This window comes from Chiloscyllium punctatum, chromosome 45 (assembly GCF_047496795.1).
Source record: "Chiloscyllium punctatum isolate Juve2018m chromosome 45, sChiPun1.3, whole genome shotgun sequence".
Taxonomy (NCBI): domain Eukaryota; kingdom Metazoa; phylum Chordata; class Chondrichthyes; order Orectolobiformes; family Hemiscylliidae; genus Chiloscyllium; species Chiloscyllium punctatum.
This window is the reverse complement of record NC_092783.1, coordinates 28,905,304-28,929,270: the sequence shown is the minus strand read 5'-3', so window position 1 is coordinate 28,929,270 and position 23,967 is coordinate 28,905,304. Positions and strand designations below refer to the sequence as shown.

At 42.8% G+C, this 23,967-nt stretch overlaps 1 protein-coding gene across 1 annotated transcript in view; it reads right to left on the bottom strand.

The window, feature by feature from the left end:
* Positions 1-23,759, bottom strand: part of shisa4 (shisa family member 4) — a 70,796-nt gene extending 47,037 nt beyond the window's left edge. The window contains exons 1-2 of the mRNA XM_072563509.1: positions 23,625-23,759; positions 10,335-10,512 (exon numbers count right to left, since the gene is read on the bottom strand). Coding sequence (XP_072419610.1) covers positions 10,335-10,512; positions 23,625-23,697 — 251 coding nt within the window. The 5' untranslated portion in view covers positions 23,698-23,759. The remainder of the gene's footprint in view (positions 1-10,334; positions 10,513-23,624) is intronic.
* Positions 23,760-23,967: the final 208 nt, after the last annotated feature.

The window sequence follows — 23,967 nt, the reverse complement described above, 5'->3', positions numbered from 1 at the left end:
ATTAAACTCCATCTGCCACTTCTCAGCCCATTGGCCCATCTAGTCCAGATCCTGTTGTAGTCTGAGGCAACCCTCTTCGCTGTCCACTACACCTCCAATTTTGGCGTCATCTGCAAACTTACTAACTGTACCGCTTATGTCATTGGGATGTATGTGTGAATGATGTTAAGAATTGAAGGAACTGACCAACTTGTTCGCAGATTATATTAGCATTGCGATGCGTAATAATAATGAATGAAGAGAGAGGTGGTGAAAGTACATGTTGAAGCAGAACCATGGGTGTTGCTGGAATATAATGGTGGCGAGCAATGATGTGATGGAATATGGTGCCCAGTAGAATAATGATGTGGGGTGTAAACAACTGGATATACATGAATCGGTAATTGTGCTCACCCCTCTTCCCCTGTCAGGTCATTAGCTGGCTTCCTGCATTGAATCCAGGTAGGAACACTACATTCCCCTTCAGTCACCTCTGATTTTGTTCTCTTCTTTGCATTCCCAGGAATAGACCTTTCTTCCTTCCATCTCATTAAAGCAGGAAGCAATTTCTGGTCTCTCTGCTCTATTTCTACTTCTGAATTTCACCTCTGTCCTGCAGTGAGGTGTAATCACATCAGGGAAATGTGTATCACTCCCAAACATTCCTTGAGCTGTACAACATGGAAACAGACCATTTGGTCCAACTCGTCCATCAGAAGACATCCTCAATTAATCTAGTCTCATTTGCCAGCATTTGACCAAGATCCCTCTAAATGCTTCTTATTGATGTACCCATCCAGACACCTTTTAAATGTTGCAACTGTACCAGCATCCACCACCTCCACTGACAGCTCTTTTCACACAGGCACCACCCTCTGCATGAAAATGTTGCCCTTTTAAGGTTAGCCTTTTTTTAAAAACTAAGCTTTTCCTCTGCTGTGAGCAGTTCTCCAGAGGTCCGTCCAAGGTCAGCTGTGAATTGCACTGTTTATTTTTCTTCAAAGGAAGAGATATTTGTAACTAAACAGCAAAGACAGTCAATTATGCAGGTTCACTGCTTCTTTTAGCACCTCCCTCATGATACCTGCATTCTCAATTCCTCCTGTTTAAAAAGTACCGTTGTTTTGATATTTTCTCCCTAAGTACCAAAACAACAGCTGATAAATCAATTTCTGTGCCAAGAATTTGAAAAAATCAGATCCAACACTGAAAAAAAACTTCAAAGAGCAGCTTGTACAGCCACAATTTTCTCCTGTCCTCCATCTTGGATTACCCAGAATCAAAACTTGAGATAGAAAAGCCATGATTCAAACAAAATTGGTCTCCATGATGAAGCTGGACATTACTATACATGCCATCATCTTCCATGATAGGCAGCCACTTCAATGATTTCCTGCTTTTATTCATATTGAGGAATTATTTTTCTTAATTCATTCAAGGGATGTACACATTGTTGGCTCGTCAGTATTTATTGCAGCTCTCTACTTTTCCCTGAGGTGTGGTGGTGAGCTGCCTTCTTGAATCACTACACTCTCTAGGCTGTAGGTTAGACCCACAATGTCCATGGGGAGAGAGTTCCAGGATTTTGATCCAGCACCAGTGAAGGAACAGCAATATATTTCCAAGTCAAGATGGTGCGTGGCTTGGAGGAAACTTGCAGGTGGTGGTGTTCCCATGGATTTGCTGCCCTTGTTCTTCTAGATGGAGGTTGTCATGGGTTTGGAAGATGCTGTGCAAGAATCTTTGGTGAATTTCTCTATATCTCTAGAGTACACCTCCTTCCTACTGAGTGATGGAGAGAGTGAATGCCTGTGGATGCAGTGCCAATCAAGCAGGCTGCTTTGTTCTGGATTTGAGTTTCTTGAATGTTATTGGAGCTGCATCCAGACAAGTGGGGAGTACTCCATCACATTCCTGACTTATGCCTTGTAGATTGTGGACAGGCTTTGGGGAATCAAGAGGTGAGCTTCTCAAAACTGTACTTCTTGCCTCTGATCTGCTCTTATTGCCATTGTATTTATGCGATTAGTCCAGCTGAGTTTCTGATAAATGGTAATAGCCAGGATGTTGATAGTGGGGGAATTCAGTGATAGTAACACCAGTGAATGCCATGGAGTGGTGGTTAGATCTTCTTTCATTGGAAATGGTCATTGACTGGCATTTGTGTGGCATGAATGCTATTTGCCACTTGTCTGTCCAAGCCCGGATATTGTCCAGGTTTTGTTGTATTTCAACACAGATTGATTCACTAGCTTAGGAGTCGTAAATGGTGCTGAACATTGTGCAATCATCAGTGAACATCCCCACTTCTGACCTTATGATGGAGGGAAGGTCAATAATGAAGCAGCTGAAGATGGTCAAGACTATGACACTACCCTGAGGAACTCCTGCAGAGATATCCTGAAGCTGAGACAACTGACCTCTAAGAACCACAACCATCTTCCTATGTGCCACGTATGACTCCAACTATTGGAGAATTTGCCATCTGACACCCGTGAATGCCAGTTTTGCTCAGGCTTCTTAATGCTACACTCAGTCAAAGGTGAACTTGATATCAAGGGCTGTCACTCTTACCTCACCTCTGGAATTCAGCTATTTTGTCCATGTTTGAACTAAGGCTGTAATGAGGTACGGCTGAGATAACAAACTGTCTCTAAGTAAACAACTTGTGAGGCCTTAGCGTTTTTTTTTTACAGTTGGAACACTGGAAGCAGCCTGGGTGTGGTCAGATTTGTTTTAGGTTTTAGATTTAATTTTAAGTAGAAGTCTTTGGGGTCTCAACAGAGTTGGAAGCTTCAGTGAATATCTACTAGCTGCTACTTCCTCTGAATTTTCTCTTGATGTTGTTTCCTCCTGGATTGGAGAACTGCATATGAGAGTCGACATCTGAATTTGCCTTTTTGGCAAGAGGTGTGCTTATGGGATGTTACTATATTGGAACAGTTAATTAGTAATAGGTACTATATCTATTATTCAGTTAAGTTTCCCAACAATTAAGTTATCCTAAATTCCTCTTTCCTTGATTTTATTTAAACATTACAGTTAAAATATAATGTGTTTTGTTTAATGTTGAGTGGTTTGACTAGTCTCATCGCATCTGGAACATGACACTTCACATCTACCTTTAAAATAAGAAAAAGTTAAGATCTAGGCTATCTTCTTAAAATAAACTGAGGGAGTCCGGTCTGGTTCATAACACCTAATAACACTGTTGATGATACCTTCCATCACTTTATTAATGATCGAATTGAATTGAATTTATTGTCACGTGTAGCGAGGCACAGTGTAGATGACTGAGGGTGGTAATTGACCAGGTTGGATCTATCGTGCTTTTCGGCAAAGTTCCACATCATCAGGTAGTATCCAATGATGTAACTGTACTGGAACAGCTTGGCCAAGGGTACAACAAGTTCTGAAGCAATATTACTGTACTATTACAGGCCCATATTTGTCATGGCTGAATACTGGCGTTTGAAATGATGGGAATCACTGGAGGACACTGAGATGGATCATGGTTAGAAATGACACAACACCAGGTTATAGTCCAGCAGGTTTATTTGGAAGCACTAGCTTTCAGAGCGCTGCTCCTTCATCAGGTGATTGTGGAGAGTAATCACCACAACCATCTGATGAAGAAGCAGTGCTCAGAAAGCTAGAGCTTCCAAATAAACCTATTGGACTATAACCTAGTGTTTTGTCCTTTCTAACTCTGTACACCCCAGTCCAACACTGGCGTCTCCAAATCATGAGATCGATTATCCATTCGTCATTTTTGGATGAAGACTGCCATGGATGCTTTAGCCATATCTTTTGCCCTGATGTTTTGGGCTCTCCCATCATTGACAGTAGGGGTATTTATGCAGCCTCCTCTTCAAGCGATTTGTTTCATTGTCCACCACCATTCATGACAGGATGTGGCAGGACTGCAGAGCTTACATCTGATTGCTTAGCTCTGTATGTCACATACTGATTATGTGGTTTGGCACACAAGTAGTCCTGTTTTGTAACTTTACCAGGTTGACACCTCATTTGCAGATGTACCTGGTGCTGCTCTTGGCTTGACCTCCTGCACTCTCCATTGAAAAAGGGTTCATTCCCTGGTTTGATGGTAATAGTGGAGTGGGGGATATACCAGGCCATGTGGTTGCAGATTGTGCTCGAGTACAATTCTGCTGCTCTTGTTGGTCCAGAGCACCTCATGGATGTCAAATCGTGAGTTATTAGATCTGTGCAAAGTCTGTCCCATTTGCCATGCTGATAATGTCATATAATGTGATGGTAGGTATTCTTAATGTGAAAACAAAACTTCATCTTCACAAGGACTGTCCAGCTGACGCTTTTACCGATACTGTCATGGACAGATGCAGTTGCAGCCTGCAGATTGTTAAGGATAAGGTCAAGTATGTTTCTCCCTCTTGCTGGTTCCCTTATCACCTGCTGTAGACTCAGTCTAGCAGCTCTGTCCTTTATGAACCGAGCAGCTCAATCAGTAGTGTTGCTGCAGAGCCACTCTTGATGGAGATTGGAATCCTCCATCCAGAGTACATTCCCAACCTCCCCCCCACCCTTCAGTGCTTCCTCCAAGTGTTATTCAATATGGAGTACAACTGATTCATCACCTGAGGGAAAACAGCTTGTGATAATCAGCAGGATTTCCTGTTTAACCTGAAGCTAAGAGATTTCATGGGGTCCAGAGTCAATGTTGAGGATTCCCAGAGCATCTTGCCCCTGACTGTATACACCTGTGCCTCCCCCTCTGCTGGGTTTGTCCTGCCTATGGGACAGAACAGTTCCAGGGATGGTAATGGTGGTATCAGGGACATTGTTTGTAAGGTATTTGTCCACTAGACAAACATTTTGCTACAGTATTAAAGGAATCATAAGCCTTGAATTAAAAATTAAATTCTTAGCAACTTAAATATATGCATAACGTGACTCATGACGCAATTACACTGTAGAGAATGTGAACATCACCAGGAAGTTACTAGAGGTGATAAGGTGGTTTAATACATGTCCAGAAGAGCTGGTTGCTTGGTTGAGCTCATAAAGCCATGGATTAAGCATATTTGTTAATGGGGAGAACTGCCACAAACTTATACATGACAAGATAGAGTGTCATAGAAACAGGAAGCATCATGTATAATGTGTCTGGGTTTTGCCTGGCTGTCAATGATATAACATCCAGCCTGCCAAACTACCAGCAACAAAACAATACTGTGAAGGCTTTGGTCTCAGTTCCTATGACCACGTTTTCACACTATTTGTTGTTTATATATCGCCTTATAAATGAAGTCTAAAATAAACCAAAGCTGGTCAGGTTTTACTTACATGTTTTGATATCAGCTATTTGGTTACATCAATGTCTTGACAGATTGCGATCTGAGACACATTGGCCAGAGATCCTTCCATTGTGACCTCTCGGGATGGGGCATGTTCACATGACTTCAATGAACTAGTTCTGAGGAGGGGTCACTTGACCTGAAAAATTATCTATGATTTCTCTCCACAGATGCTGCCAGACCAGGTGAGCTTTTCCAACAACTTCTGTTCTGGTTTCAATAAATCTGGTGAAGATTCAGAATCATATAACTGGTCACCTACTTCCTCACAACATTACTCTTTTTATATTTCCAGAAATGATGTCATGATTTGCCGACTTGGTTACCAATAAATTTTGTAAGCTGACTGCTCTACCCAGTGAGCTTACCATGGCTTCAAAAGCTTTCTCCCCACTGTGCATGAATGAGAGAAAGAGCAGAAGCAAGTGACAGAGAGAGTGCAAGTAAGTGAAAGAGTGTGAATGTGTAAGAAAGTGTGAGAGTGAGAGAATGAAAGGAAATGTGAGTCAAGAGAGTGTGTGTCAGTGCATATGAATGACAAGCAGTGATAGACAGTCAAAAAGAGCAAATGAGTATGCAAGACACAGTAACATGAGAGATGTATATGTATGATAATGACAGACAGTGTGAGAAAGAGTGAGTGTGTTTGTCTGAGAAAGAGAGAGACATTGAATGAGTTACTGTGAGGCAGTGTGTGTGCCAGGAGTGAGTGCAAAAGGGAGTGAGGATGTGTACCAGGGAGTGACTGAGTGTGTGTGTGTGTGTGTGTGTGTGTGTGTGTGTGTGTGTGTGTGTGTGTGTGTGTGTGTGAGTGAGAGAGAGAGAGAGAGAGAGAGGCAGTGAGGATGTGTGTCTGTCAGTGAATGAGTGTGAAAGGCAGTGAGGATGTGTGTCAGTGAATGAGTGTGAAAGGCAGTGAGGATGTGTGTCAGTGAGTGTGAAAAGCAGTGAGTGTGTGTGTGTGAAAGACAGTGAGGATGTGTGTCAGTGAATGAGTGTGAAAGTCAGTGAGGGTGTGTGTCAGTGAGTGAGTGTGAAAAGCAGTGTGTGTGTGTGTGTGTGTGTGTGTGTGTGTGAGAGAGAGAAAAGCAGTGAGTGAGTGAGTGTGTGCATGTGAAAGGCAGTGAGGGTGTGAGACAGTGAGTGTGTGTGAAAGGCAGTGAGGATGTGTGTCAGTTGAGTGAGTGTGAAAAGCAGTGAGTGAGTGTGTGTGTGCATGTGAAAGGCAGTGAGGATGTGTGTCAGTGAGTGAGTGTGAAAAGCAGTGTGTGTGTGTGTGAGAAAAGCAGTGAGTGCGTGCGTGTGTGCATGTGAAAGGCAGTGAGGACGTGTGTCAGTGAGTGAGTGTGAAAGGCAGTGAGGATGTGTGTCAGTGAGTGAGTGTGAAAAGCAGTGAGTGTGTGTGTGTGTGAAAAGCAGTGAGTGAGTGAGTGTGTGCATGTGAAAGGCAGTGAGGACGTATATCAGTGAGTGAGTGTGAAAGGCAGTATGTGTGACAGTGATAGTGAGTCAGAAATGTGTGAGCCAGTGAGAATATGTAATAGTGAGTGAGTGAACCTGAGAGAAACTGAGTGAGTGAGAGACAGGGAGTGAGTGACAGGCAGTATGTGTAACAGATAGTGAGTGAGTGTGAGAGATAGTGTGTATGTGATCATTCAAACTTTGTTAGATTCTGGAATAGCCTGATTGCTTTTATTGCAGGAAATAGAAAACTGTAATACAAGGAGGAAGGATTAGTCAAAGTCAACATGCTTTTACAAAAACGTAAATCTAATGCTGTTCTGAGGACACTACCTGCAGAGTAGATTAAGGACAGCAGTAGTTACAATTTATGAAGGTTTTCAAAAAGCATTCAGCAAAGTACCACATAAATGGTTACTACACAAAATTAAGACACGTGGGATTAAGGGAATATATCAGCAGTATTGAGGTTATTAAGTGATACAGCAGGTTTTAAAAAGGTGCGAATGGCTACTCCTCAGAGTCATATAGAATCAGTGAATCCCTACAGTGTGGAAACAGGCCCCATTTGGCCCAATGGATCCACACTGAACAATATCCCACCCAGACCCAACCCCTATCCTGTATCTCCCATGGCTAACCCACCGAGCCTGCACATCCCTGAAAACTGCCGGTAATTTAGCATGACCAATCTGCTGAACCTGCACATCTTTGGATCGTGGGAGGAAACCGGAGCACCCGGAAGAAACCCATACAAACACGGGAAGAATGTGAAAATTCCACATAGACAGTTGCCCGAGGGTGGAATCGAACCCAGGTCTCTGGTGCTGTGAGGCAGCAATGCTAACCACTTCTTCCGCTTTTGTGCAAAATTCTGATCCATTAATTCCCAGTATATATAGCCTGTCATTGATTCCTACAAGAAGGTGATGGGGAGACATCTTCGTGAAACATCCTATTCCCTGAGGAGAAAGTGTTCCCACTGTGATGTTAGGTAGGCATTTCCAGGACATTGGCCCAGTTGCAGAGTAGGAAGACCTGATATATGTCCAAACTGAAGTGATGGAATTGGGATGTTGGAAGGCTTTGTGATTCAGATCCATATCTCCACAAGTGGGCCTTCAATAACTTGCTACAGCTTGACAAATGCACAGAGTTAAAGTGCTTTAGTTTTTTCAACTGTTTAGTGGGTTGGCACGGTGGCACAGTGGTTAGCACTGCTGCCTCACAGCGCCAGAGACACGGGTTCAATTCCCGCCTCAGGCGACTCTCTGTGTGGAGTTTGCATGTTCTCCCCGTGTCTGCGTGGGTTTCCTCTGGGTGCTCCGGTTTCCTCCCACAGTCCAAAAATGTGCAGGTTAGGTGAATTGGCCAAGTTAAATTACCCGTAATGTTAGGTGAAGGGGTAAATGTAGGGGAATGGGTCTTGGTGGGTTTCGCTTCGGCGGGTCGGTGTGGACTTGCTGGGCCGAAGGGCCTGTTTCCACACTGTAAGTAATCTAATCTAATCAAATCAAACATAACCTGTCAACTATATGATGCAACAAAGGACAATGTGTCAATTCTCTCCAGGAGCTTGGAAAGAATTAACTCGTAAAAGAAATAAAAACAGAAAATGCTGGAGAAACTAAGCAGGTCTGGCAGTATTAGTATTGAGAGGAACAGAGTTCACACTTTAAGTCCAAAATGACTTCATAAGTCTGTAAGTTAGCTCACTGAGCTTGCAGGTTTGTTTTCAGACGTTTCATCACCATACTAGGGAACATCATCAGTGAGTCTCCAGTGAAGTGCTTTACCACAGACTCTCACTGACGATGTTCCCTAGTATGGTGATGAAACGTCTGAAAACAAACCTACAAGCTCAGCGAGCTAACTTACAGACTAATCACCAACCCGCACTACAAATCTTCTCAAAACTCACTGACTTCATACGTGTTCAGAAGAGACATATCGGGCTCAAAGCATTAATTCTGCTTTCTTTATAATGGCTGCCATATCAGCTGAGTTTCCCCAGCACTTTCTGTTTTAATTTCAGGTTTCCAACATCTGCAGTATTTTATTTATAAATAAAATAAGAAATTTGATCATCACCACTGTCCTCCAAATCTTTTGAAGGTCTAGTTACACAGATTCTGCCAAGACATTATTTGATTTTGGTGACTAAGTACTCCAGTTGTACTAGTCCTTTTGGCTAAACTGGTGAAATGTACACTCTAGAGATTAGTTGACATAGCTAGTGCAATAGTCAGAGAGTGCTGCATTGTTGGAGAAGCCATCTCTTGGATGAGTTATTAGGCTGAGGTGCCATTTATGGATGTTAAAGAAGTGATGCCAGTATTTTTAAGATCACAGGAATTATTCCTGGTGTATTAGTCAATATTATCCCTCAGTCAACATCACAAAAACTTATTACTTTGTCACTGTCACATTGCCGTGTGTTGGAGCTTGCTGAATGTACATTATCTTCGATATTTCTGACAATGCAATAGATTTGAAAAGCAGCTCATTTACAATAAGTGTTTTCAAAGAGTCTGTGCTGAAATGTGATATAAAAATATAAGTCTTTCTCTAGTCTACTGCAGAGATATTCTCATTAGCTCTTTACTTGTAGATTAGTGAGTTTGCAGGTTCTTCCTCATCGGAATGGATTTCCTCCGGGCATTCCAGTTTCCTCCCACAGTCCAAAGATGTGCAGCTTAGGTGGATTGGCCATGCGAAATTGCCATAGTGTCCAGGGATGTCAAGGTTTGGCAGATTTTCCATGAGAAATGGAGGTTATAGGTATAGGATAAGGGGAGGTGGGTCTGTGTGGGATGCTCTTCAGAGGGACAGTGTGGACTAGACTGGCTGAATGGCCTGCTTGCACACTATAGGATTCTATGATTCTAGTGGTTAAATTCCACACCCATCTCATTGCCAATGCCACCTCTCTATGTACCCTGGGGAATAGGGAACAGGGGTGTGTGTGATTATTACATTGCTGAGAGTAAAGTTCATGGGTGGGATCAACTAAACTGCACAGGCAGGAGGGTGACATAGGCAGACGGGCCTTGCTGGTCGGAGAGGAGAGACAGCAAAATTTGTATTTTTTTTATATAAACAACCCAGAGATAAAAGCATTCTATAGAAAGATCATCAATCTGAAACAATAACTTTGCAGAGATGCTGCCAGACCTTCTGAGTATTTCCAGCATGTTTCTATTGATAAACCAGACACAAGACCAGAAACAGAAATATCTATTGGGATGACGAGTGAGTTGCCATATACAGGGTTCACTCTATACAGATAGCAGTGAAAGGAAGAGGTGCTGGTCAGCAGGAGACTCAAACCAACTAGTAGAAATAACCCAGATATCAGAGATACAGCCTGGTTAATACAGTGAGACTCAAAGTCTCCCCAACCTGATTTCTCTTTTATACACAAATCAATATTTGCAAAATATCAGGTATAGAGTTAGAATACTTTCTCTCAGCTATCTATCCTAGCCTACATCTCACTTTAAGGTTAAGCAGCCACTTTGTATAACTGGGGATGCTGAGACCACAGAGACTGACCTGAGGTGCATGGACATACAATACTTCTGTTGTTTCTCAGTGATGAGCTGCATTGGATCCAGGCAACAATAGCGGTAAGTGCAGTTTCCACAGCAGAACTGAAAGAATGAGCAGTCAAAGCCAATGTGCCAGTTTCCCAGTTTATCTGTGTACCACAAACAGTCATTGTCTGCAGACACTGCATAAGAAAGCAAAGGACAAGACGACAGAGAAATATAAAAAAGAATTGGATCAATTTTTTTCAGTATTCTTCATAACAGACAAATCTAGGAATAGGCTTGAGGGTTACATTAACATGTAAACATTTTCTTTACTTCAAATTGAACATTGCCTATTGAATGAAAGCAAGAGAATGATTTAAAACATCTTAAATTTCAGAAATTACTTACTAGATCTCTTGAAGCCAAATTGTAATGAAAGTACAACTTATGAGCTCCAAAACGAACAGTGAGTTACAGGATAATATCAATCTGCGCTTCTAATCAGGCAGTAAAGGTCAGATGGGTGCTCAAGACATTCCAGATGTTGGAAACACTTTAACAATGGCATTAAAGAGGAATATCACAATGAGAGAACTGAACAAGGCTGTAAAATGCATAATACAAGAAGTTTATCATGGTTCAAGAATGTACAGACTGATGAATGATAACAGCCATTTACATTAGCATGCTGATGCATACTGATCGAAACTAGCAAGGGATTACAACAAGGAACAAGGCGCTGAGCTAATTACCTATCATCACCTAGCCACCAATCATCTATCCACCTATTCATCATTCAAAAGCCGTCAATGGCACGTTCTTCATATTCGAATCTGACCGTTTAAAAATTTTTATGTCAATGCTCATCATTGGAAAACTGTAGTTAACTTTTCATAATGAATAATAATTAACATTTCATAATTTTTTGAACAGGTATAGTAATAAAATGGTTAAATTACTAATTTATTCATTGGAAAGTTTGCCAGAATGATTCAGAGATAGCAGGAAATTAGTCATCCTTCCCCAACCTCCCTTTACATGATTTCAGACCCATGACAATATTGATAATTCCTGACTGCTCTCTGAAATAGCTAAACAAACCATTCTTTGCCCACTTTACTCCACAACTCAAATATGTGTTAAACCAGATGTAACACCCAGCATCGACCAAGACACTAGAAGCAACAAACATTATAACAGTTCAATTGACCCTGCACACTGCTTCCCACTAACATCTGGAGCTGTGCCAAACTTGGGAGAACTGATTCAAGGAGGTCACTCCAGGACATCTCTGCAGGAGGTGCTTAGGGTAGATATTTTCCTTATCAATCTGTTCAGAGATGTTATAACACACCTCTGGAGCAGGTGGCACTTGTCTCCTGGTCCACAGACAGAGACACTACCACTGTGCCACAAGAGCCCTAACTGCTCAGTGTAACTACTTTTAATCAACCTGTTCTGAATTACTTCTAGAACTGGTTGAACTTGAACCTCTATAGCCTAATCCAGAGATCAGGACATTGCCACTGCACCATGAGAGCTCTCAGGTGCTAAGGGTATTGTCCTAGACCCATCAGTGACCTTCCCTTCATCATGAGTTCAGAAGTGGGAAAGATGGATTCCAGTTAGACAAGGAATCAAAAGTAATCAGGATAGATAGGGCTATGGATTTAGGAACACTGACAAATCAGCAATAATCTTATTGAATGGTGGAGCATACCTCTTCTCCTAATTCATATCTTTAAACTTTCACTTATGATTCATTCGTAACTCCTTAGATACTGAAGCAGTCCATGTCCAAATACAGCAAAGCCTGAACAATACCCATTATGCTGACAAGTGGCAAGCAGTATTTGTGCCAGACAATGACCAACTCCAACAAAAGAGAATCTAACCAATATCACTTGACATTCAATGGTGTCATCATCGCTGTATCCAACATTATGAAATCCTGGAGGGGAGGGTGCTTACCATTGACTAAACAGTGTACTGGGCATGCCATATAAAAACAATGGATACAACAGCATGTCAGAGCATAGGAATATTGCAATGAGTAACTCAAGTCCTTTCTCCCCAAAGCCTGTCCACCATCTACAAGGCACAAATCAGGAGTGTTATGGAATACTGCCCACTTGTCTCGATGGGTGCGGCTCCAACAACATTCACAAAGTTTGAACTATCAAGAACAAAGCAACCCACAATATATTGGCACCATATCCACAAACGTCCATTTCCTCCACCACTGACATTCAGTAGCAGCAGTGTGTATACTAGCTACAAGAAACACTGCAGAAATTCACTAAAGATCTTTAAATAGCACTTTAGATAAGATATAAGCAGCTTATATCTTATCAAAAGGCAGAAGATTTAGAGGGGATCTGAAGAAAATCATTTTCACCCAGAGGGTGGTAGGTTCTGGAGTGCACTGCCTGGGGAGGGTAGTTGAGGCTGGAAGCCTCATAATCTTTAAAACGTACATGGATGCATACTTGCAGTCAAGGTTATGGACCGAGTGCTGGGAAGTGAGATTAATGTGGATTTAGAGATGTTTTGTCGGTGCAGATTCAGTGGGCCAAAAGGCCTCTTCTGTACTGTATGATTGTTTGAATCTTTGGCCACAGTTGAATGACTGCTAACATTATCTCATTATTTAAAAAGGGTGGAAGGGTTACAGCAAAAAAAACTGTAAGCCAGTCAATCCAACCTCAGTGATGGAGAGGTTAAAGAGGTCTGAGGGACAAAATATATTTGAAGAGACATGGATTAATCAGTGATGGTATGCGTGAATTTGTTAAAAGAAGCATGTGCTTGACAAATTTGACGCTTTTTTGGAGAAAACAAAGAGCATTGATGAAGGCAGTACACTTGACGTAGTCTGCATGGACTTTTGCAAGGGGTTTTGTGAAGTACCTCATGGCGGACTGGTCAAAGTAAAAGTCTATGGGATCCAAGGCAAAATGGTACATTGGATCTGAAACTGGCTGAAAGGCAGGAAGCAGAAGGTAATGGTAAAGGGATAGTTCTGTGACTGGAAATCTGTTTCTAATGGCACAGCTTGGTCCTGGGGCACCTTGTTGTCTGTGGGGTACATTAAAGATTTAGACTTAAATGTAGGGGTGCAATCAGGAGGTTCATAGGTACATGAAAAATGGTAGGTTGATAAGTAATCGGGAGGACAGTCATAATCAGCAGGAGGATATTGACAGACTAGTCAGGCAAGCAGAGCAATGGCAAATGGAACTCAAGCCAGAGAAGTGAGGTAATGCACTCAGGGAGGGCTAACAGGGCAAGGTGTTATGAAGATGAATTATGAATAGTTAGGCCCTGCAAAATACTGAAGATCAGAGGAACCTTCGTGTCTATATACCTGAAGACAGCAGAGCTGGTTAAAAAGCCAAATGGAATAGTTTATTCGATGATGGATAGATTACAACATAAAAAAGGGTATACTGGAACTATATAAAATACTTGCTAGGCCACAACCAGAGTACAGGGTATAATTCTGGTAACTACACCATAGGAAGGGTATGACTGCACTAGCTAGGGTATGGAGGAGATTCAGCAAGATGCTGCCTGGAGTGGAGGGTATTAGCCATGAATAAGGATTGGATAGGTTGGGGTTGGTTTCTTTGGAGCAACAAAGGGTAAAAGGGACCTGATAGAGGTGTTTAAGATTATGAGGGGCATCAACATGGTGCACATGCCTTTTCCATTAGGAGAGGGGCCAATAATCAGGGGGCATAGATTTAAGGCAAGTAGTAGAAGACCAAAATGGGAATTGAGGAGAATATTCGCTCAGAGAGTGGTGGCAGTCAAATTCACTACCTGAAAGGCTGGTGAAGACAAAAACTCTCAAGACATTGAAGCAATATTTAGAGATTCACTGGCATTGCCATAGCCTCCATCACTATGGATCAAGAGCTGGAAAATGGTTTCAAGTGATCGGATCTTTGTTTACAGGCATGGACACAATAGGCAAATGGCAGCGTTCTGTGTTGTTAATGTTTTGAGTCTATAGACCATTCACCAACCGACTTGGGAATATATTGTCGTTCCTTCAGTGTCACTGGACCAAGTCATGAAACTCCCTCTCACATTGGCATTGTGGGTCCACCTACAGTGGTTCAAGAGGGGTAGCTCACCACCATCTTCTCAAGGGCAACTAGGAATTATGGCAATTAAAGTCCATGCAGCCGACAGCCAGTGACACCCACATCCCATCAATGAATTAAAAAATGAGTACCTTTTTCTTTGGAAGTATAGATTGTTCTGATAGTTTGAAATTTGTCATTCATAGGTTTTCCCTGATGAGTGCAAGTTGAGAAGCTTCAGTTAGACATCTCTCTGACCAGCAATGTAAGATAAATAGTTATTTTTTTATTAGCTTTCTTTCTGTAAAACAAACAGTTGACATCAGCAACTGAGACACTGGAAAGGCCTGCTTTGAATGATAAAGCATTGAAAGACGTCAGCCAGTGTCTGAATTAACCTGGATTTAGACAGCACACTGTGAGTTTAAAGTGATGACTTATTACCGGGTACTTCAGTGTGAAATGTGAAGCTACTGTCTTCTGTGAAGGGAACAGCTTTAACAAGAGGCCACTGACCAGGAAGGATCCCACGTGGAAGTGGAGAATGATTTATAGTCTGATTCTCAAACATAACCAACCAGCCATCTCACTAATACCTGCTTAAAATACCAACCCTTTTAAACTGTGCATATTTTACAGTATTATAATTCAGATAGGAGTGGTGAGATGGGGCATTTTTTCATGATGACTTGAAAAGCTGTCGGAGCCAGAACTTTCCACCCTTTGGAGTAAACGTTAATCTGCTTTCTGAATTATTTGCAGTAGCTGCATATTAACTTTGTGATTTTCAGCAAGGCACCCATCACTTCTAGTCTTGCACCATTTCAAACATATTCTGCTTTTCTATTTTTTCATTAAAGCTAGATAGTTTTACATTCCACCCATTTGCAATGTTCTTTGCCATTCATGTAACCCTGTCTTCATCTGTGTCTCCCACAGCTTCCAGCCTGACCAAACCTCCTATCAACAGTAAACTTGGATACATTACACTCAGTTTCATCTAACACGGACTGTAAAATGAGGCTTCAGCATTGTTCTTTGCTGTGGTTCATTAGTAACAACCTGATACAATGGAAATTATCTATTTAGGATTTATTCCACCTCTCTGCGCTGTCCATTAACCAATGATCAGTCCATATTAACATATTACCTCCAGTCTAAAAATTGCCAATTTTGCATAACAACCTCATTAATATTTTTCAAACAGACACCTGGTCGTACAGAACTTGAGTCTTGCTGAAGAAAGAGATACTGTTCCTTCCCTCCTGGAGAATGGTCACTAGATCCGAAACATTACTCTGATTTCTCTCCACAGATCCTGCCAGACCTGAACTTTTCCAGCAATTTCGGTTTTTGGTCCTGATTTCCAGCATCCACAGTTCTTTCATTTTTTTATATTGCTCCTTACGCTTGTCATCTCGTAATTGTCAGGACAAATGCAAGAATACCACATTTCAAACTACCTCAACAATGTATACCGTAGGAGACACCTGCCCACACCCCGCCTTTGGAAGGCCACAAGCATGTGGTTGTAATTAGACAAGAAGCATTAAGGTGTCTAACACGTTTGAAAGTCGATTTGTCACAAGAAACATATACCAGGATGCTTCATACAATCGTTGAATCCCTACAATGTGGAAACAGGCCCTTTAGCCCAACAAGTCCCCCACGACCCTCCGAAGAGTAATCCAGCCAAACCCATTCCCCTGACCTATTACTCTACAGTTACCCCTGACTAATGGACCTAACCTACACATCCCTAAAGACTACGGGCAATTTAGCATGGCCAATTCACCTAACCTGCACATCTTTGGATTGTGGGAGGAAACCCACGCAGACACGGGGAGAATGTGCAAACTTCACACAGCCAGTCGCCCGAGGCGGGAATTGAACCTGGGCCCCTGATGCTGTGAGGCAGCAGTGCTAACCACTGAGCCACCATGATGCCCAAGGAGTAAGGAAGTAATTTGCAGAGGCTCTGACCATTGCTTTCCAAAGATCTCTGGGTTGGTCTGAAAATTGGAAAACTGGAGAACAGTTAACAAAGTATAAAAAGACAAGAAAGCATAGCCTGAGTAATTACAGGACAGTTTGTCTAACAATGTGCGGATTATTCAAAAATGCTCTCAGACATGGTATAACAGTATCATCATTTGGCAAGGCTCAGACTAGTGGACTTATTAAAGGAGGGTCATCATTAATTAAAGTATCTGAACTGCTTGAAGTAACACAGAGAATGAATAAGAAGGACCCAATTCTCGCAGTAAAATAACTAGGGAACACAGATTGGAACTAACTGGTAGCAAGATTAGAGAGGAGCTGAGGAGTAGTCTGGAATGCATTGTCTGAAAGGGTGGTACAGGCAGAAGTGCTAATCACGCTGGAAAAATGTGCGGATTTACATCTGAACTGCTGCAGTGTGCAGGGCTGCAGACAAAGAACTGAGAGGTGGAATTAAGCTGGGTAGCTCTTTAGCACGTGACACAGAAAGGAATGAGACAAACAGCTTCTAGTTGCGGCAAAGGTTTTTCTGTTATTTTGCTAAGAAAATGGATGGCCAAGAAATGTAAATTACAAATCAGCCACATGATCAGAACGGCTTATTCCTGCCAATATCCTCTAGACTATAGTAATTTCATTAAAGATCTACTGAAATAATTACATTGGGTTAAAGAGCTTTCCCTGGATAGATTCACTGATCAACAGGATTCAGACAGGATTTACTGTAACAATGTAAATGAACAAGCTAATGATAAGGAGAATTAACAGGATAACTGACATAAAAAACAAGCGATTAAATGGTTGTTCAGGGTCTCCAGGTTTTTTTTAAAAACATGCACTTTATTCATAAATTTGTTAAAAATCCCTTACAAAACATTTCATCTGATGTACTACAGAATTTGCAATAAAATTCAACATGTCTTTATACAGCATGATCCAATCAAGACAACTGCAATAATCTTAATATTTACAAGGGACAACCCATATCAGGTATATAGCCCGAGGATGAAATATCAAATCTAATATTACCGAGAGTGAAATTGAAATAAGTTTTCCTCTAAATACCATGTTCCATACACATAATTCACAAAGTACATTTTTTGTCAGCAACATGGTGCCAGGTGTTCTAAAATTCCCAGACCCTTGGTGCACTGTGGCTGAAACACAGTGACCTTTCCCCACTGCATATCTGTGTTGGATGCACCAAGCTTCAGTGCATCCCTCAGCAACTAGTCCTGGACCTTGGAATGAGTCTGTCAAGGCACCTGGTCAAACACAACTCTGAACTGGAAAACCAGCAGATTTTGCACAGACTAAAGGGCATCTTGCACCGAATTCAGGATCCTTCAAATCCACTTGATGTTTGTTTTGGTGTGTGTCACCAGGAACAGCCAGCCCATACAGCAGAGTCCTGCCTCACGGAGCTGATCAGGACAAAACTCGATAAAAGCCACTGCACCTCTCCCCAGACTTTCGAGTAGTGAAGAGTGAGAAGGAAGGCTTTAGATTACAGGAGGATATAGATAAGCTGGTCAGATATGTTGGGTGAAGCGCTTGGGCAGGACCAACAGGACAAGAGAATATACAATGAATGGTTGAATTCTGGGGAGCACTGAGGATCAAAGGTATCTTGGTGTGCATGTCACTGGACCCTTAAGGTATCAGGACAGGTAGATAAAGTGGTTAAGAAGGCATATGAGATACTTGCATTCATTAGTTAAGGCATAGAGTTTAAGAGCAGGGAGGTGATGCTGGAACTGTATAAATTGATGGTTTGGCCACAGCTAAGTATTGCATGTAGTTCTAGAATCCACATTATAGGACAGATATGATAGCACTGGATCAGGTGCAGAGAAGATTTGCCAGGATGTTAGTGAAAACAAAGAAATGTTGGAAATCACAGCAAGTTAGGCAGCATCGCTGGAGAGAGAACAAGCTAATTTTTCAAGTATATATGACTCTTTATCAGAGGTGGATGTTGCCTGAACTGGAGGGTTTTAGTTATAAAGAGAGATTGGATGTACTGGGGGTTGTTTTCTGTGGAGGAGAGATTGAGAAGGGACCTGATTGAGGTATATGAAATTATAACAAGCCCAGATAGGGGAGATGGGAAGAAATCTTTGCCCTTGGTGAAGGGATCAATAGCAAGGGATGTGGACTAAAGGAAGAAGGAATGTGAGGAAAACCCTTTTCACCCAGATGGTCTGGGAATCTGGAACTAGTTGCCTGCAAGGGTGGGAGAGGCAGAAACCCACATAACCTTTAAGTGGAATTTAAATGTGCATTTCAGATGCCAAGGCATACAGCATTATGAGCCTAGTGCTGGAAAATGTGATTAGAATACTTAGAAAATTGTTTTTGGCTAGCACAGACTAAATGTGCTGCAAGCCTCTGCACTCTTCCCAATGCTGTCACATCCCTCCAGTAAAGTGGATCCCAGAGCTACCAAACAGGTGGGCTGCTTTGCCCTGGATAGTGCTGAGCTTCTTGGAGCTGCGCCTATCCAGGCGAATGGGGAGTATTCCATCACACTCCTGACTTGTGCCTGACAGATGATGAACAGGCTTTGGAAATTTACGTCGGTGAGTTACTTTCTGCAGAATTCCTAGCCTCTGACCTGCTGTTGTAGCCACTATATTTATATGGCTAGTCCGGTTAGTTTCTGGTCAACATTAATAGTGGGGGATTCAGTAATGGTTGATGCCATTGTCAAGGGACAACTTCTAAATTCCTCTCGTTGGAAATGACCATTGCCTGGCATTTCTGTGAGACAACTGTTTCAAAAGACTGTTTCTGATGCATCGAAATTCCAATGAGTAAATGCCTAACCTGCTAAAACTTTCCCTATTACATCACCCCTTGTTCTAGAAATTAACTGTGTGAACATTTTCTCAACTGCTTTGAATGCACATCAATTCTCCCAGTCTCGCCCATGCCCTGAAAAGTTATAACAAGACAGAAATACTTTTATACTCCATCGCCCTTTCAATAAAGTCTATTGGCCCTCCAAAGTGCTTGCCGGATCTGCATACTACAGCTTTGTGAATCATGTCCGATGAAACACAAGGTACATATACTAGGTACCACAATATTCTGTAGACTGTCTCCATTTTGATCAGATATTATCTATTTATTCCAAAGTTAACAATCTTATATTCCTTACTTTATTCTCCATCTGCTTTTGGGTTAGATTTGGGCAAGGTGGTCAGTTTGGGTGTACGTTTCTAGGTTGAGGGCAGTTGGGTTGGTTGAATTTGCAGTTAGGAAGTCGGTTTAAGGATCTGGAAGTAAAATTGAGTTGGCAGAGCAGGGCTTTAGGTTCTGGATATAACATTGGATAGTTAACCATGGTGTTGGGTTTTGGGGCGCCAGAATCATAGAGTACAGAAAAGGCCCTTCAGCCCATTGAGTCTATACTGCCAAAATACACTAATCTTACACTAGTCCCAGTTTCCCATACTAGGCCCATAGCCTTGAATGTTATGGCATTTCAAGTGCTCATCCACATATTTTTTTAAAGATTGTGAGGTCTCCCACATCAACTACTCTCCCAGGTAGTACATTTCAGATCCCTATCCCCCTTCTGGATGAAGAGGTTTTTCCTCAAATCTCCTCTAAACCTTCTGCCTTTCAGCTTAAATTTATATCTCCTTGTTATTGACTCTTTAACTGAGGGGGAAAAGCTGTTTTCTGTGCACGCCCCTCGTAGTCTTATATTCCTCTATCCTTATATACTCCCTGCTTGACATTCTCTGTTCCAAAGATAGCAACCTGAGCTGAGTCTCTCTTCATTGGTGAAATGCTCCATTCCAGGGAACATGGTGGTGAATTTACTCTGCAGCCCCTCCAGTATATCACATCCTCCTTATGGTGTGGTGATGAGAACTGCACACCGTACTCCAGCTGTGACCTAACAGTTCTATACAGCTCCAACATGACTTCTCTGCTCTTATCATCAATGCTGCGACTGATAAAGGCATGTGTTCCATAAAGTCTCCCTAGCTATCCTATTTTCCTGTCCTGCTAGTCATTCAGTACTCCCTTGTCTTGTTCCTTCTTCCAAAGTGCTTGTCGGGATTAAATTCCATCTGCCATTAATCTATCCATCTCACTAATCTGTCAATATCCTCCCAAAATCTAACACGTTCCTCCTCACTGTCAACAACCTGGGTAATCTTTGTGTCATCTGCAAACTTACTTATCAGCTCTCTCACATTCTCATTTACATCATTTATGAAAATCACAAACAATAAGAGACACCAGCTCTGATTCCTATAGTATGCCACTGGACACAGTCACACAAACAGCCTGCAATGACTGCCCTCTGTCTTCTGTCACTATGTCAATTTGGATCCAACTTACCAAGTTAACCTGGATCCCATGAGCTTTAACCTTCTTTATTAGTCTCCCATGTGGGATATTATCAAAGGCCTTGCTAAAATTCAGCAACTGCACACCACCCTCATTCAAACACTTGGTCAGCTCCTTGAAAAACTCCACCAGATTTGTTAGGCATGACCTCCCTTTGACAAAGCCACACTGAGTATCCCTGGTCAAATTTTGCCTCTCTAAATGGAGACTGATCTTCTCCAACAGTTTTCCTACCATTGATGTCAGACTCACTGCTCTATCATTCGCTGGTCTATCTCTGGCACTTTCCCTATGGCAAGAGGCAATTTTTAAAAATTGGGTCAGAGCCCCTGTAACTCCCTCACTATTGACAGATTAGTGAGATGGATAGATTAATGGCAGATGGAATTCAATTCAGACATGAAGTATCCTCGGGGATTTCAACCAAATCCTCTCCTGAATACATTTCAAGAAATCTTCCCCCTCTAAACCCTTTACTCTAATGAATATCCCAATTAATGTTGCAAGTCACAAAACACCAGATTACAGTCCAACAAATTTATTTGAAATCACAACCTTTCGGAGCACTGCTCCTTCATCAGGTGTTCATCTGACAAGACAAAGGGGCAGCGCTCCAAATGCTTGTGATTTCAAATCAATCGGTTGGAAAATACCTGATATCGTCTTGACTTCTGACTTTGTCCATCCTAGTCCAACACCGGCACCTCCAATTATTGTTGGGGAAGTTGAAATCCCATAATGTAATTACCCAATTATTATTTTTACACATCTTAGTGAATTGCCTACATATCTGTTTGGGGCTTATAATGCAGTCCTAGCAATGTAACTGCCCCTGTTTTAGTCCTAAGTTCTACCCACAATAGCTCATCTGTTGATATCACCCTTCCTTTCGACAGTAACTGACTACCTTCGACACCCTCCTCTTTCTCGCCTAAAGATCCTATACTCCAGAATGCTGAGTCACCAGTCCTGTCCCCTTCTTCAACCAGGTCTCCGTGATGGCAACAAAATCCCAGCTCCAATGATCCAGGAATCTAAAAGGGCCATCCCACACCAAGTCTTGAGCCACATATTCTCCTATTTCTGTATAAACTGGCATATGGCAATAGGACAAGGTTGGAGGCTTTATAGTTTTTGGGGTTTTTTTGAGAGAATTAGGGTTTTCAGGGTTTTCTTTCTCAGTAGCTTGTTGGAAGATTATGGTTGGGGTGGGGAGGATTGGAAATTTGGGGTTTTTTGGGGGGATATTACTGGACATCAATTCAAGATTGCATTATTTACAAAGTGGATGGTTTTTAGGGTACCTTTGGAATACTTTGGAGGTTACTGCAGTATTTTCAGGGGGGTTACTGGCGTATTTTCAATTGAGGCTACTTGAGCATTTACATTATTAAGGTATTTTGCGGGGGTTATTGTAACATGGGTTTGTTGCAGCATTATGCAGGAAGGGCTTTTGCCCGAAACATCGATTTCCCTGCTTCTCGGATGCTGCCCTGAACTGCTGTGCTTTTCCAGCAACAATCTGAATTGAGTACATATAGGAGTTACTATCACATTAAAGGGGCTATTAGTAAATGAACTTGGAGGAGAGTTATTGGAGTATAACCAAACAGGAAGGGATTAGTGGAGCATTTCTTGGGGGTTTTTTTTGGGACATGTAGGTGTTTTCCAGGGTATTTAGAACAAGTGTATATTCAGTATATTTTCAAATTATGTGGTGCTCAGTTGGGGTACTTTCATGTATGTAGGGTATTTTGGGTGATTTTGGAGTATTTTTGAGAGTATTCAGATTATTTGAGGGATATTTTCGGGCATCGGGGGGAGTGGGGATATGTTCGGGTATTGGGGGGAGTGGGGATATTTTGGGGGGAGTGGGGATATTTTCGGGGGGAGTGGGGATATTTTCAGGGGGAGTGGGGATATTTTCGGGTATCGGGGGAGAGGGGATATTTCGGGGGCAGTGGGGATATTTTCAGGGGGAATGGGGATCTTTCCGAGTATCTAAGGGAGTGGTGAAATTTCGGGGGGAATGGGGATATCTTCTAGGGGAGTGGGGATATTTTGAAGGAATGGGGATATTTTCGAGGGGAGTGGGGATATTTTGGGGGGGGGGAGAAGAGTGAGAATATTTTGGGGGGAGGGGATATTTCCGGGTGGAATGGGGATATTTTTGGGGGGAGTGGGAATATTTCAGGGGGGGGGAGTGGGAATATTTCAGGGGGGGAGTGGGGACATTTTTGGGGGGAGTGGGGATATTTTTGGGGGGAGTGGGGATATTTTGGGAGGGATTGGGGACACTTTCGGGGGGAGTGGGGATATTTTCGGAGGGAGTGGGGATATTTTCGGAGGGAGTGGGGATATTTTCGGGGGGAATGGGGATATTTTGGGGGGGAACGGAGATACATTTGGGGGCGGGGCTGGGGATACATTCGGGGGGGAATGGGGATATTTTGGTGGGAACGGGGATATTATGGGGGGAGTGCAGATATTTCGGGGGGAGTGGGGATATTTTCGGGGGGGAGTGGGGGTATTTTCGGGGGAGTGGGGATATTTTTTGGGGGGAATGGGGACATTTTGGGGGGAGTGGGTATATTTTCGGGGGGAATGGGGATATTTTGGGGGGAGTGGGGATATTTTGGGGGGAATGGGGATATTTTCAGGGGGAGTGGGGATATTTTCAGGGGGAATGGGGATATTTTGGGGGGAGTGGGGACATTTTGGGGGGGAGTGGGGACATTTTCAGGGGGAGTGGGGATATTTTATGAGGAATGGGGATACGGGGGGTGTATATTTGGGGGTGTGTGTTATGGGGGTGTAACCCCCTCCTCAAGGCCCCGCTCTCTTACCGGTCCCGAGGATGAGGACAGTCGCCAGGAGCGGCCCCGCTCCGCCCGGACCCAGAGCCGGGCCCATCGCCATGGAGCAGCCGGACACACGCACACAGGAACGCGCACAGAACTCCAGAGCGCGCGCGCACACACACGCGCGTGACGTCCTCGAGATCCCGCCTCGTGAGCGCGCGCACATGCACACGGAGCTATCACTGAAACTCGCCTCAGTTCCAGAAGTTTCTGCCCCTCTCCCCCTCCCTGTGTCCCTGTCATGTCCCACTCTCCCCCTCCCTCTCTCTCTCTCTGTCCCTGTCAGTCTCTGTCTCTCTCTATTCCTCTCCCTCTCCCTCCCTGTCTC